At 33.7% G+C, this 15079-nt stretch overlaps 1 protein-coding gene across 1 annotated transcript; it reads left to right on the top strand.

Moving 5' to 3' along the window:
* Positions 1-1305: 1305 nt before the first annotated feature.
* Abhd10 (abhydrolase domain containing 10, depalmitoylase) lies at positions 1306-14659 on the top strand. Its single transcript, XM_027936034.2, has 5 exons — positions 1306-1461; positions 3599-3782; positions 8437-8548; positions 8908-9045; positions 12853-14659. Exons 1-5 carry the CDS (start codon positions 1320-1322, stop codon positions 13186-13188), a joined length of 912 nt encoding a protein of 303 aa, XP_027791835.1. The 5' UTR covers positions 1306-1319; the 3' UTR covers positions 13189-14659.
* Positions 14660-15079: the final 420 nt, after the last annotated feature.

Genomic DNA, 15079 nt, shown 5'->3' with positions numbered 1-15079 from the left:
GGCCCTCAGGAATTACTTTGAAGGATGTCAGAATTTTAGTCCACACTTGTATAATTTATCCAACTATTTTTCTATTGTCCATTCATTTTTTCCCTTGTCTGTTTCCAAGAAATGGTGCTGTAGTAAATAGCATGCATCATAATGGACTTGTGTTTCTTGTTTTCAATAAGGTACTCACAAATGGGAGGGCACTGGGCCAAAGGGCATTGAAAATAATGCTTATTTTAAATTGTATTAAATGTGGCCAGATTACTTGACAAGATTTTAGCATTTCACCCACCCAGCAACAATACATAAATGATGGTTTCCATCATCTTTGCAAATAGTTGCCCTTTTAAAATTTCTGCCACTCTGATGGGGTGGAAAAAATGGTATGTTATTTTTTAAATTCACATTTTTTCAATTAGACATCATGTTTATTTACATAAACTGCCTATTCATAGCTGTTGGTCAATTTATTGAAATTGTTTTTCTTATTTCTAAGAGTAAACTGAGTACAATCAATGTATCTATGCTGTAAAGCCTAGTTTTTTCCTAAGTTCTCATTGGACTTAATGTATCTTTTGCCATTAAAAATGTCTAAATTCATATACAATCAAATGTATTTTTCTGTATAATTTGGGGTTTTCAAATATTAATTTTAAAATTCCCTTCTATTCCTGGATTATAAAATATTCTACTAAAAATTATCTACTCTTCTAAATCCTATTCTTCCATTTAGATGATTTAATCTGCTGACGTTATTCTTCCATATAGGAAGAAGCGGGGGTCAAGATAATTCAATCATTCAGCAGGCACGTGAAAAACTAGAACAAAAACTATGAGTTGAAAATGGGCAAGGGAACCAGAAGATGTCTGATTTCACATCAGAGATTTACACATCAGGATTAAGGTCACATCTTGGAGGCGTTTTCGGTAGAGGTTAAAACTGTCAGGAAGTCACGGGAACTTGGGATGCAGCAAGCTTTTTGGTTCCTCTCCCAAAGGTCCTCCGGACCGTAAGAGGGTTTCCTATCTAGAAACTCCGGATATGGTTCCTCTCCGAGCTTTCAGCAGCCAGATGAGAAGGCAGCTTCTCGAGGTCACTCAAAGTATTCCAAACTGTTAGAGGCAAATTTCCCTAAAGAAGAAACAACAATGCAGTAGAAATAATGGGATGCGCGACGGATGCTCTACGCATGCGCGCTCTTCCGAGCGGAAAAAGCTGAGCAGCAAGGTTTAGCAAGTTCCGCCTTCCAGTGAGCTGGGCATGCGCAGCCTGGTAGCTCTGCGTGTTGCGTCTCTCTAGAACCCGGCTGGGCGCAGGGACAGCTGGGAAGATGGCGGCTGTGGGCTTGACGGCTGTGGCTGCCTGTGTACTCTGTCGGAGCTGGGGCTGGGCCGCCGTCTCCTTTGGCCCACACCGTGGCCTCAGCGCGTTACTTCCACGGAAGCCCCAGCGGGCGCCCCGGTGGCTCCCAGGTTAGTGTCCGAAAGGCTGCGTTCCTTCGAACGCGAACACTCGGCGTTCGGTCATTTCCTGTGCAATGCATTTTTGGCGCTCTGTTCAAAAGCGCTTTTTCGTAGCACTCCAGGCGCTTCGTACATTTCTGGTGGAGACTGTGAGGAGAGCCCTGCTGGAGCCCTGGGGTATTCTTGGAAGCCCGGGTCCTTGCTGGCCTTTTACTCCCTGCAGTTTCAGGAGCTTCTGCCCTCTACTTGCCTGCTTTTTCTGCATGCACTTGGTTATTACTCGCTTTGGGGGCTTTACGATTCCCACTTGAATCTAATGTATGAAATATGATATGTCAAGAGCTTTGTAATGTTTTGAACAACCAATAAAAAAAATAAAATACTTAGACCTGCCCTCCCATGACTTGAAACTTAAAATATGAGGCATGTTCTTTTTAAAAGTGTAGCTGCCACTCTTTAATCCTAATTTTGTAGTGTTGTTTTCTTGATGCTCCCACTCAGTGAGGGAGCCATAATTATTACAAAGGGAACACGTTTTTGGATCAAACATCAGAGACTCTCATACACACACACAAAAGTCTTGTTGAATTTTGTCCTTTGTCTTTTCACACCCTTATCACATAGCTGTCAGATGCTTGGTATCTAGGATAGTAATTAATTGGTCATTGTAGAGAGCTTTTGTTTCTAATTTTAAAAGTTAAACTTACATAGTAAATTTAACTTTAATTATACACAACGAAAAGCATGTGTTATGTATAAGTACTAGCCAAGTATAGAATGTCCGTTCATTAAGCTCATTAAGGGTATACTCTTCTGTTTAGTAAATACTTTTTGAACATTTATGTACCTAGCTTTCAGCTAATCCTTATTGTACAAAAATGATTAATGGATATGATGTTAAGAATATATTCACTTTAAATAAATTATAATTGTCTTGAGGAAATTCTTGTGTTGGATGTAATAACGGGAAGATGAGAGAAAGGAGTTTTTTGAGTGCTTAACTGAGGAAATGGAAGATGACAATTATTGCTGATACAATTGCTGACCAACAGCTGGCCCAGTTTTTTACCAAAGGTTTTAAATTGGGCATATTTCTCTATACATTGAAACTTTGAAACAGGCTTATATGTAAAAGGGAGAGCATTAAAGCCTTCAAATAAGTTTTTTTTTTTTTTAAATAAGCATAACAAATCCAAAATGGGGAAAATTTTCACAGCATATATGGAGGGAACTGAGAGGTTTTCCCTAGCTGCAAGAAAGTGGCAGAAGCTCCATTTAATGTAAAAGAAATTGGTTAATGGGGTGGGGGAGGACCCCACATTATAAGGAAGTACACAAATGTAATGGCTTTGGAGGGAGAAAGAGGGGTGTGTGTTAAATACTATATCTTTTGATCTTTTTAATCAAATATTGATTTATTCTAGGGAAAACGTTTTTTTAAGAATGAAATGAACTGACTTTGTAAAGTTCACCATTTGTGCTGCTCTAATTAAATTATTCTAATACCTGTGTGTATCATTCATGAAAAGCCAAACCAACACAAATAAACAAAATGATTGCAGAGTCCTATGAGAAATCTTTCCAAAAATATTTGCAATTCAAGGTTATTTGTAAAGGAACTGCTTCTTAAACCCCCTGCAGCCAATATAAAATTATGATCATCTGTTATCATTTCAGGGTGGAACATGTGAGTGGGAGTCATCAGTGAAAGGAGTGCAACACTTCCCCTTTGAAACAATTTCTCAAAGAGTAGAGGATGTGAAACTCCTCAAACAATAAAAAAGATGACAAAATCTCCAAAGAGAGGGTTTTAACTAGTATAGTTAATGTTCATCAACACTGTTGAGGATAGGTTATGTAGCAGCAATAGGAAAATGGTTTTTGATGTATCTCTTTTATTTAGTTGAAATTTCTACTTCATTGTGTAATTTGGAAGATTGGACCTTGAAGTTACTGGTTTTGACACAGTTTTAAAACAAAGATGCCTTGACTAATGAATTTAGTACTTGTTAATTTAGTCTGTTTTTTCCCTATCAAAATGAAATGGTATTTAATATCAATGAGTTAAGAAAGGTAAAGTTTTACATATGATTTTCAAAAAAATGTACATAGAAATTATAATTTATGTTTTTTGTACTTTGTTTAGTTTGCAGACAAAAGACATCAGTCTCTTTCCTTAATCGACAAGACCTCCCCAAACTGGCTTATAAGAGGCTAAAAGGCAAAAGTCCAGGAGTTATCTTCATCCCTGGCTATCGTTCTGATATGAATGGTACAAAAGCAATGGCAATTGAGGAGTTTTGCAAATCTCTAGGTCACGCCTGTATAAGGTAGGAACAAAACATTTCAGAGAACATTGGTATCATTTAGCATGGTGGTGGAGAATTACTTCTGCTGTAACCAATTGAAGTAAATGCCAGCACTTTTCTAGATTAATTTATTTTAATGGTCTGTAAACTTTCATCTTGTGATTTAGGGTGACTGTAAAAGCAACCTTTAAAGACCTTTTTAAAAGGTCTTTGTGCTGACTGACAATAGTGGTAGGAAAGGATATGTGACAAAAACAGATATATTAGTTGGCTTTCTTGTAATCTCTTTTAATTTTATTGTGGTTTTCCCCTGGAGACACAAGGATTTATTTGACCACTGTTTATTGCCTTCTAAAATGTGTATTTAGGGATGAGGTTGTAGCTTAGTTGCAAAAGAGTGTTTATACTTCAGTGTGAACCCATGTTAGATCTCCAGCATCACACACATAAACACAAAGTAACTAAAAGTAATTTATGTACTTAAAAGTATTGTAAAATTAGTGTTCTATGATTCACATTTTTGCTGAGTTTTCTCTTTTTTTTCAGTCCTTGAATCTTAATATTTATAAGCATAAATAGGGATTGGTGATGTTTAACTGAAGATTAATTTTACATTTCCTAATTTTTCGCACCAGCAATTATATTAATAAAATAATTTGTTCACTTTGTTGTCAAGTTTATCTGTAACAGTCACTTACTTATTATCTAATTTAATAGCAGAGTATGTATGGTTTAGTCAAAAGAGCATTAGCCTGGAATTCAAGAATTTGGAGTTCTAGAGTAAATTCTTTCAATAATGGTGACAGACAAGTCAGTCAATAAACACTGAACCAAATTTTGTCAAAACAAGGAGGTTAAGTTAAATATAATTTCTGAGGGTTTTTTTTTTTTTTTAGCACTAACTGCCCAAAAAATCTATTCACCTAAGTTTTTAAAGTAATTTTACTAATATTCAGTAGTTCTATAAAATATAGCTAGATATTCTCTGTTCAACCTATTAGCAGAATTTATATAAATTATATGGATTTAGTCTTTTTCCCTCCCAGCAATTTATCAGAATTATTTTCATGGTCAGAGCTCTTTAAAATCTCTTCCAACTTAACTGTTATTCTGAAGACAAGTATTTTTTTGAAAATAGTCTCTAGCATTATACTGGGTGCTGAATAATAAGAATTATAAAACATTGTACTTGTCCTTAAGATTCTTTCAATCAGGGTGGAGACAATTCAGATAGGAAATTAGGCAGAAATACTCATCAGAATGTGATTGTCAAAAGAGCAACATACTGGGGCTGGAGTTATGGCTCAGAGGTAGAGTGCTCACCTACCATGATTGAGGCACCAGGTTCGATCCTCAGCACCGCATAAAAATAAAATATTGTGTCCTCCTATAACTAAAAATAAATGTTTAAAAAAAGAGCAACATACTTAGTTATGTAAGGTGAGAGAAAACTGAAGATTGAAGTGGATAGAAAAGACCTCATAAAGGAGCACTGAAAAGTACTTAAGATTTAAATAAGAGGGAAGTTCTGTCCAGGGAGGGAGGCTGCCCTTAGCAGAATATCATATCACAAATATTGCTATTACTATTTCTTGACGCCCACCCAAATTTGAATTAACAAATCACCTTTTTACTGATTCTTAAATTTCAGCTGTGCCTGTGAGAACTATAACCTGTTCCTCTCTCTAAGACATACTGTGAATTTTCTGTATTTTGGATGGTATACTAATATAAATTATACCTTGATTGATGATGGAACAATAACTATAAAGTATAGCCCACTTGCTAAAATTTTTAATTTGATCAGATTTTTTTTATTTGACCTTATCAAACTTCATTACAGTATAGTCATTATTAACTATTGATTGCATTTTAGTTTACTACAAGAAATTTTATCCTCAATTTACATATTTTTCCTAATTTCTCAATTTACTTTTTTTGTAATTCTCACTATAAAATTTAGATGTTAAGATGAAGTGATTAGTTTATTAGATAAGAAATGGTACATATGGCCATGTGAAAATGGTTTCATAATGTCTTATCACATTGCATGTAAAGTAAAATTGCGTCAGAATTCAAGGAAACACACACACATATATACACACACATATATATATACATACACACACATATATACACACACACACACAGTCACACATGCAGGTCAGGCTAGCATTCTCATAATTATTTCTAGTGGTATTTTTAATTTGGGCCTATGCCCCTGAAAAATTGAAGCTGCTAGAACAAAGTTATATTGCTGTTGAAAAGTCTTAAAAATAACTAGGCTCAGTGGCACATACCTGTAATCCCAGTGACTCAGGAAGCTAAGGCAGGAAGATCTCAGGTACCAGAAAAAAAAATGTTTTAAAAATACTAAATTGTTTGAATTAGTATCCTTTGTCTCTGGATTAAGATGCAGCAAGAGGGAGCTATATATTTTTTATTTGTAACTTATTAGCATCACTAAATGTATTAATGCATATTTTACAGCTTCAAAGTTTATGGCCACCCTGCACCAAGCAAGTCTTTCAGCATCATTCAGATGGTCATTTTTAGCAATAAAGTATTTTTTAATCAAGTTATGTACTTTCTTTTAGACATACTGCTATTGTATACTTAATTGACCACCATATAATATAAGCCTAACTTTTATATGCACTGGGAAGCCAAAAAGTTGTGTGAATCTCTTTATTGTAATATTCTTTTTATTATGGTGGTGGGGAGCTGAACCTGCAGTATCTCTGAGGTATGCTTATATTTTTTTCATAAAGGAGCTTCACAAGTATTTTGCATCCTCTCCATATATTTGGAAGGTAGTTGTAAAAGATGCAGCATATAATGATACCGCATTGCCCACCAAGGAGGGAAGAAAGGAAATCCAGTGCACTCTTCTCCTTAGTTGATCTTCTGGGTACCCTGGATTGATGATGGAACAATAACTATGTTTTAGATTATAGTAACAGCCTTGTTCAGATTTCCCAAAGATATGAAGTCATTTAATTTCAAATCTAAAGAAAATGTAAATTTCTGTTTCTTTGTTTGGGCACCTGGGGATTGAACTCAGAGCCACTTGACTACTGAGGTACATCCCCAGTCCTATTTTGTATTTTTTTAAGAGACAGGGTCTCACTGAGTTGTTTAGCACCTCGTCTTTGCTGGGGCTGGCTTTGAACCTGCAATCCTCCTGCCTCAGCCTCCTGAGCTGCTGGGATTACAAGTGTGTACCACCGCACCCAGCTTTCTTCTTCTTTTTATCACTTAAAAATAAAATTAATAATAAAATAATTTCATATACTCTAACAACAAAGATTCACTAGTTTTCACTAGATTTTCAGAATCAGAAAAGCAAGAAAACTTTGATATTTGAATAAAGTAATTTTTCTTTTTCCTTCCAGTTTTATTCATTTAGTAGATGTTGTTAACTTCAGTGAGGTGTCTATTGAAGGAATGCAGAGAGAAAAACAAGTTTATATGATGTGACTTAAAGAACAGCTAGGAGTTTGGGCAGGGAAAGAAGGCTTTGTAAACAGTAGAACAGCATGCAAAGACTCAGAGTTATGAAAGGACTTGTCTGGGAAATGGGAGTTTAATATGATTGGGGTTTAGGATAATCTGTGGGCATGGTATTGATACTTCATGATTTATTGAATTGGGACCTGAAGGGAGAATTAAAATTTACAGATCATATAAACTGCCCCTGGATACCTAGAAAGTTACAAGGAGAAATGTATAGGTTCATAATGATGAATTTGATTCTGATCTCCTTCCTAACCATTAATTCAGCAAATATGTATTGAACATTTACCACTTACAAAGTACTGATCTAGACACTGAGAAAGCAGGAGTAAACAAAACAAACTGTGGGCCCATTTGAACCCTCCATTCCAGTGTGGAAGACAGGCCACAAATCAATGATCAAGTGTCTTATCTGTCAAGTATAAGTGCTATGAAGAAAATAAAACAGTAAGGAAATACAGAATGATGAAAGAAGCATAATTTTAATGATTGAACAGCCAGAGAAAATTTTCCTGGGGGTATAATATTAGAGCCAGAGGCCTGAATGAAGTGAGAGAGCAACCCGATGGATATCTGGAGAGAGAATATACCATGTAGAAAGGAAAGCTGATGAGGCAGGGAAGTGGATGTTGTGTTCCTTGAATTAAGTAAAGGAAGAGAGGATACAGTTGGGAGGGAGGGAAAAAAAACAGTAAGAAATAAGATTTCTAATTAAAAAAAAAAAAAAACTCTAATCGAAAATTGGTCAGGGTCCAAAATATGGTACGGACTTTGGGTTTTATTGAAGATTATAGAAAGCCTTTGGAGGGTTTGTGTAAGACCTGTATTTGTTTAAAAATGGTCACTCTGACTTCTTTGTGGAGAATAGAATATGCAAGTGGAAAATAGAAACCAGGAGATTTATGGAAAGATTTTTTTATTAGTCCATTTAAAAGGTGATAATGAGTTGGGCCAGCTGTGGAGCAGGTGAGGAAGTGATTGGAAGTGGAAGATATTTGAAGGTTAAGCCAATACAATTTGCTAAAATATTTATACTATGATTTTTCACTATATTTTTGGTATTTTAATAACAACAACGAATGTACCATCTTCAAAATTAAAGAAGCAGATATACAGAGATACATAAACATTCAGGTGTAAATGTATATATTTTTTTAAGGTTTGATTACTCAGGAGTTGGAAGTTCGGATGGCAAACCAGAAGAATGCACAGTGGGGAAATGGAGAAAAGATGTTCTTTCTATAATTGATGAATTAGCTGAAGGACCACAGGTGACTGTTTTTATTAAAGATGATAATTATAAATTATAGTCTCATGATAGATATGAAAATTTAATATTTTAAATGTTTAACAATGTTTTATGAACAATTTTGATTTAACATTTTCCATCATTTTTAACTTTCTAATAAAAAAAAATAACAATTTACTTTTCATTGTATGAATTTTATTTTCAAAATTTTTGCCTAATATTTTTACAGAGTTAATTATAATTGAATTTTACTTTGTGCCAAACATTAAAAGTCTGGTAGCTATGTGTATATAGAAGAAAAAAGTACATATATTTATATTAAACTACTTATTTCCCTTACACACATTCCTCTCTAAAATGGTAATATAATTTTATTCTTAGATACTTGTTGGATCTAGCCTTGGTGGATGGCTTATGCTTCATGCTGCAATTGCACGGCCAGATAAGGTCGTGGCTCTTATTGGTGTAGCTACAGCTGCAGATGGCCTAGTGACACAGTTTAATCAGCTTCCTGTTGAGGTAAGTCACAGGTCACTTTGGTAAACCCAGAGGTATACCTCCTATCATTGTTCTGATTTATCTTTTTTTGAATATTGGTTTATGTATCATCTGTCACTTGACATCATGTTGGCTCATCTTTTATCTTACCTGCCTTTTTTGTACGATCTCTTTACAAAGTTTGTTTGGTCTCTTACTTAAGGTTTCCTTTACAGTTCCTTTCAAGTCATTCTTCCAAATATTTGAGCCATATTAATAATAAAATCATACTTTGTGATTTATTTTTTACGAAGACTTTCTTTGCTTTTTTTTTTGTACCGGGAGTTGAATCCAGGGACACATTGTGCATTACCACTGAACCATATCCCCAACCTTTTTTTTTTTTTTTACTATATTTTTATTTTGAGACAGGGTCTCACTAAGTAAGAAGACTTTCTTTATTAATCACATTTATGTGTTTGGATCACATATCATGAACTACTTTTGTGCCTCCTTTACTTTGTGGCATTTAGGTAAGTACTACCTATTCCCACTACTGTTTTAAACTGAACTAAACAATTTAAAATTTGTTTTAGCCTGAAAGCAGCCTCAGATCTTCGGGACAGACAGACATCAGCCAAAAATCAGTGCACACAGATAAAATTTGCCATTCTGGACTAGTTACATTGTTGCATTCTTTTTCTACTCCAAATTCTTAGGCAGGGGGAAGAGGGGCTTTTTGTTATTAGCATGTTTTTTAGCAGATCATGATACCAATGAGGTTTTTGAAATAACTGTCAAGATAGCTAGTTTATTACATTCTGTTCTTGGCCATATGTTTAAGCATATTATTTATTTTCAACAGTAAAAAATTAAATAATGAATAGTAGGTTCTTATTTTTGTATAGTTTTATTTGTTTTCTAATTAATTGAATTCTCCCTGGGTTGTTTTTTCCTAGAGACCTAAATTTTCAGATGTGGGACTAAGCTCCTGGCAGGTCAAGGCACAGAAATTAAAGACTAAAAAACAGTCAAGAACAATGGTTTTATTAAAAGTACACTCCCCAGTCAAGCAGATAGTCATCACCTCAGAACTTGATAGGAATGCAAATTCCTGAGCTTGAGCTTTACCATGAATTAGAAATTGAGGATGTGGATCTAGTAATTTGTATTAACAGGCCACCAGAGTAAAGTTTGAAAACCACTGCTATAGAGAATTCAGAAAGAGAAGGAAAGAAAGAAATAAAAAGAAGATGATAAAGTATGTAGTATTGAATAGTAGAATGTCATTGACTTTTACCTCAAGTTCTGCATTGCAATCTGTGCCATATATTATCTGTTCAAAGTTTGTTCTTAGTTCATGTTCTCAGCTTCTTAAGAAATATTGTCTGTCTAGTCAAACTCCGCATATTATTTCCTATCAGGGCTAAAATTACATCTTCCTTGCACTTAGCTCTTATTTCTGAAATGTGTTCTTTCTTTTTTTTTTTTTTAACACTTGTACATAGTTGTTGCTCAGTCCTCATGCTTTTCCTACTATTTTGTGCATCTAAACACTGGACCCTTGACTCCATTCACTTGACTCAGTAATACAGTTCTCAAAAGTAGGAAATTATCTCAAAAATGTGGCAGAATGAAAAGGAGTTAAAAACATTTTTATTTTGTAGTACATAGGGCAAGATCTATGTACATTTGCTTTTGTACACGTGTATCCACATCACTCAGCATGAGGATGCGATGTATAGTCCCTAATGACTGTGTAGACCTCTAGTCTGAAGATCAGGGCTTATATTTGCTAATTCTAGATTACATTAGCAAAGTTGTTGATTTATAAGCATGTAAAAGGAAAGAGCAGGGATACTGGGACCACTGTCTCTTTTCCACACAAATAGCTAGCCATAACAATGTTAAGAGAGCAGGAGAGAATTTTACATCTTTTTTGACTTTGGGAATTTTAAACTCAACATTTCTCATTGTTTGCCTTGGAACATATCTCTCTCATAACTGCTAATAATCATCTCCTCAGACAGGATGCACAGCTGTTTTGATTCTAAGCTTCTGAAGATCACATTGCCTTGATGATAATTTCTTCTTGGTATAAAAATTACATATACTGAATGTTTTCTTGGGATATTACTGTTTTTGCTATTTTTGAGCTTTTTCTTTTTGAGAGTTTGGGACATGAAATAAAGTTAATAACTTGTTCTTGAAATGAAATATATTCATTTAATTCAGTGGTAGATAACAGATAGTTGGGGGTCAGAGTGTGTAATGTGAATATTATTAATTCGGTGTCTCAGTAATTAGCCTAGCTTCTATATCAGTCAATAGCCAATGGAACTAAGTTTTAATTACTGAAATATACAAATTAATGAACAATCTTGCTTGAAGATGACTGAATATCATTTTTCCTTTAAACATTTGGTTTATATGTTGTTTTACTACAGAAAACCCCATGTATTAATAGATTCATACATTTTTTATCTTATAGAATTTTCATTAATTTAAAATCATTTGGAGACATATTGAGAAGCACAGCTTTCAGATATTATATACAGATCTTTTCTTTTAAAGATATTCAGTGAATAATAATATGGGAATGGTTAAGCTAATTATCTTAAGTTGATCATAGTAGACTATTCTGCAGCCTTTAAAAACTATAGAATTTTGAAAAGCCCAGGAATAATATTAAATTAATAAAGCATTACAGAAAATTGTATATGGATATGTAATAGATAACATATTTTACGTATTACATATATAAAAACCAAGTGCATAAAAATCCTGAAAGTCAGAATGTTAAGGATTGTTATTTCCATGAAGTAGGATTATGGATAGTGATTTTTTTCAGTGTACTTGCTTATATTTGCTGTGCTTAATAAGTATATGTTATTCATTGAAAGTTCTAATTTTTAATTTGAAAAAATGAGATAAATTATAATCTCAAAATTAGAAATTCTCAAAAGGATTTATAGAACATATAATATTTCATTTTAAGGGAATAAACCTAGAAAATATATTTTTAAGTTTTTCAGGAAGTATTTGGAAGACTTCTGTGTTATTCAAACCAAGCTATTTTTTTTTCTCATTACTAAAATGCTGAAAAGTAAAAACTATACATTTTACCTTCAGCCTAAAATTGCATGAACGTGTGTTCACTTCTGTCTTATTTTTCATTTTTAATTCTATGCTGGATTTTTCCTGTATTCCATATCCATTCTACATATTTCTTATGGTTTCTTTTCATTTTACGATTTTGAAATTTAAACAACTTTTATTCTAAGATCTGATTTTAAGTAAATATAAGTATATTCTTGGACTGATTCCTAGAAATTATTGTACTTTTCTCCTATTGCCCTTTTCAGTTGGAGTGAACTGATAACTGATTTAAGCAGTATGATAAAGTTAGATAAATCTAAATTTGATTCATAGCCATAACATTCACTTTGAACTCCAAACATAATTTTTGATTTCTCTAAACCTTAATATCTACTTTTATAAAAATGGAATGATAACAGAATTCTTACCAAGATCTTATGAAATAATATGTGTAAAGTACCTATCACAGCACCTTGCACATAGTATTTTTTTAAATATTTTTTAGTTATAGGTAGACACATATCTTTATTTTATTTTTATATGGTACTGAGGATTGAACTCAGTGCCTCATGCGTGCTAGGTGAGCGCTCTACTTCTGAGCCACAATCCCAGCCCTATAATATTTAATTTTTGATAATTATTGTTGTTATATTTTTGTCCTCTTATGCAAGGTCTGCCTTCCTGAGACAAAGCCTGTTGCATGTGTTAATGTTACTTACATGCTTTTATTTTCCTAATTTTTCCCAATAGGTAAAAAAGGAAGTGGAGATAAAAGGTGTGTGGTCCATGCCATCAATATATCATGAAGAAGGATTTTATCACATTCCGTACAGTTTCATTAAGGAAGCAGAACACCACTGCTTGTTACATAGTCCGATTCCTGTGAACTGCCCTATAAGATTACTTCATGGCATGAAGGATGACATCGTACCTTGGCATACATCTATGCAAGTTGCTGACCAAGTAGTCAGCAAAGATGTAGATGTCATCCTCCGAAAACATAGTGATCATAGAATGAAGGAAAAAGCAGACATTCAACTTCTTGTTTATACTATTGATGACTTGATTGATAAGCTTTCAATGTAGTTCACTAGAATCACATTTTTAATAGGTATGTAAATTATTCAGAAGATTGAAAGCGATACAGCAAATCAAAGACTCTGATACTGTAGGTTTTTCCCTCTTACCTCTATTTTGTAAATATCAGAAAAGTATTTATTTAATTATGTCTTTGCACAAATAATACACATTGTGATGGAAGTACCGGCTGCTGTTTAGAAAAATTTCTTCTTCCTTCGATCTTTGACTTTTTTCCGTTAAAATATTTCCTATTTTTTATTCAAGAGATGTTTACTTTCCTTATGTATATGTTAGCCTTGCCAATTCTTATGTTCTATTATTAATAAAATTTGAATATTTTGGGTTTTGTTTGCCACATTTATAAATGGAAATTTATAAAATTCTGATTTTAAAATGCAGTTCACAAAAATAGGAAGATGTTTATTGAAATAAATTTGAAATGTCTAAAGCATAAGAAAGTTCAAAAATAAGAATATCATTTGAATTTAAAATTAAGGTTTTTAGTCTTTTAAAGGCTCACAGCTTTTTACAGTGATATAAAATAATTTCTAAATTTTGACTACATGTAATTTATTTAAATGAGAAATTCATCTTAATGTAACATTTATATATATTATGATTGGTAAAAACTAAAGAGAAAATTGATCTTTTTAATATTGCCCACTTGCAGAAATACTTTTTATTAATTTGTGCCCTATGTACAAATAGCTAAGTGATTGCCACTTAAAGGGCTTTCTGAAGTGTAGAGAATGGGGGGCGGGGGAGATATAAAATGCAAGTACAAAGGGTTTTTTAAAAAGTATAACTTTTTCAGTAGTCAGCCTTGATAATATTGAGTTGGTAGTTTTTAGCTGTTAATTTTGGCTAGACTTGACTTTTGATGTTTGGATTATTTCAAAGTAAAATTTTTATAAAGTTGACAACATGACTCATATGAAATGAGCATGTGTAAAGACTTATTTAATTTGATAATGAGGGAGTCAGAAGATAGTAAACTGATTCAAAGGACAATTTTAAGAAACAGTATTTATAAGCATTGCAGGAAAAAGGTTTGGATAAAATTGCTGTGTAAAAAGGTGTTAGAGCAGACTGATTATCTCTAGAGACCTGCTTTAGAAGGTTGGTTGGCCCATGGCTGTTTTTTAGGAACTTGAATTTCAGGGAGCTCCCACTATTCTCACATCTGATTTAAGCAGTTCACTGTGCCTAAACTGTGCACAAAATTTGGTTTGTGCTGAACACTTGGAAGTCCAGAATATTGATCTATTCCTGGCAGAAAATTTCACATGCTGCTATAAAAACTCATTGTTTGGCAAACTAAATTCAACCTTTGTGACTCCACTGCGAGGATTCTTGAAAGCATGCACCTAGTTTTCCCAGATTTCATTCATCACATGTGCCTTTTTCCTTTGCTAATGTAGCTATGTGTCCTTTTCATTGTAATAAATCATAGCTGTGATTAGAACTACGTACTGAATCCTGTGAGTCCTAGCAAATTTTTGAACCGGGGAGTGGTATTGAGGATGCCTGACACAGAAAGATGCACTTAAGCTCTGATCCATTTGTTGTGTTGAATATCAGAGAAAAATCATAATAAAAAAGATTTGTGTGCCATAGTGCCTGGTGCTGTGGATTGACAGAAGTGGCATTGGCCGTTCTTGAGTCAGTTGGACATTGCTAGGCATGAAGATTACTAGGAAAAATAAGAAAGGGTCTCTGCCCATGAGACTTCTGTGAGGTTAAACATGATTGCAAAATGGAGTAAGTATAAATAGAGGTACATAATTATGCAGAGGCAGTAATCAGTGCTTAAGGGCAGGAACTCATGCATGAATTTGAATCATGGCTTCCCATTTACTAGCTATGCCTGAACAATTAGTATCACTGAACCCGGTTT

The sequence above is a fragment of the Marmota flaviventris genome, chromosome 8 (genome assembly GCF_047511675.1).
Source record: "Marmota flaviventris isolate mMarFla1 chromosome 8, mMarFla1.hap1, whole genome shotgun sequence".
NCBI lineage: Eukaryota > Metazoa > Chordata > Mammalia > Rodentia > Sciuridae > Marmota > Marmota flaviventris.
This window is presented reverse-complemented; position numbering and strand designations above follow the sequence as displayed.

Bases quoted from the DNA above. Each gene is read 5' to 3' on its own strand.
- Abhd10 (XM_027936034.2), top strand. From the start codon at position 1,320: ATGGCGGCTGTGGGCTTGACGGCTGTGGCTGCCTGTGTACTCTGTCGG. The intron at 3,783-8,436 runs GTAGGAACAAAA...TATTTTTTTAAG, and splicing joins CTAGGTCACGCCTGTATAAG to GTTTGATTACTCAGGAGTTG. The intron at 9,046-12,852 runs GTAAGTCACAGG...TTTTCCCAATAG, and splicing joins TTAATCAGCTTCCTGTTGAG to GTAAAAAAGGAAGTGGAGAT.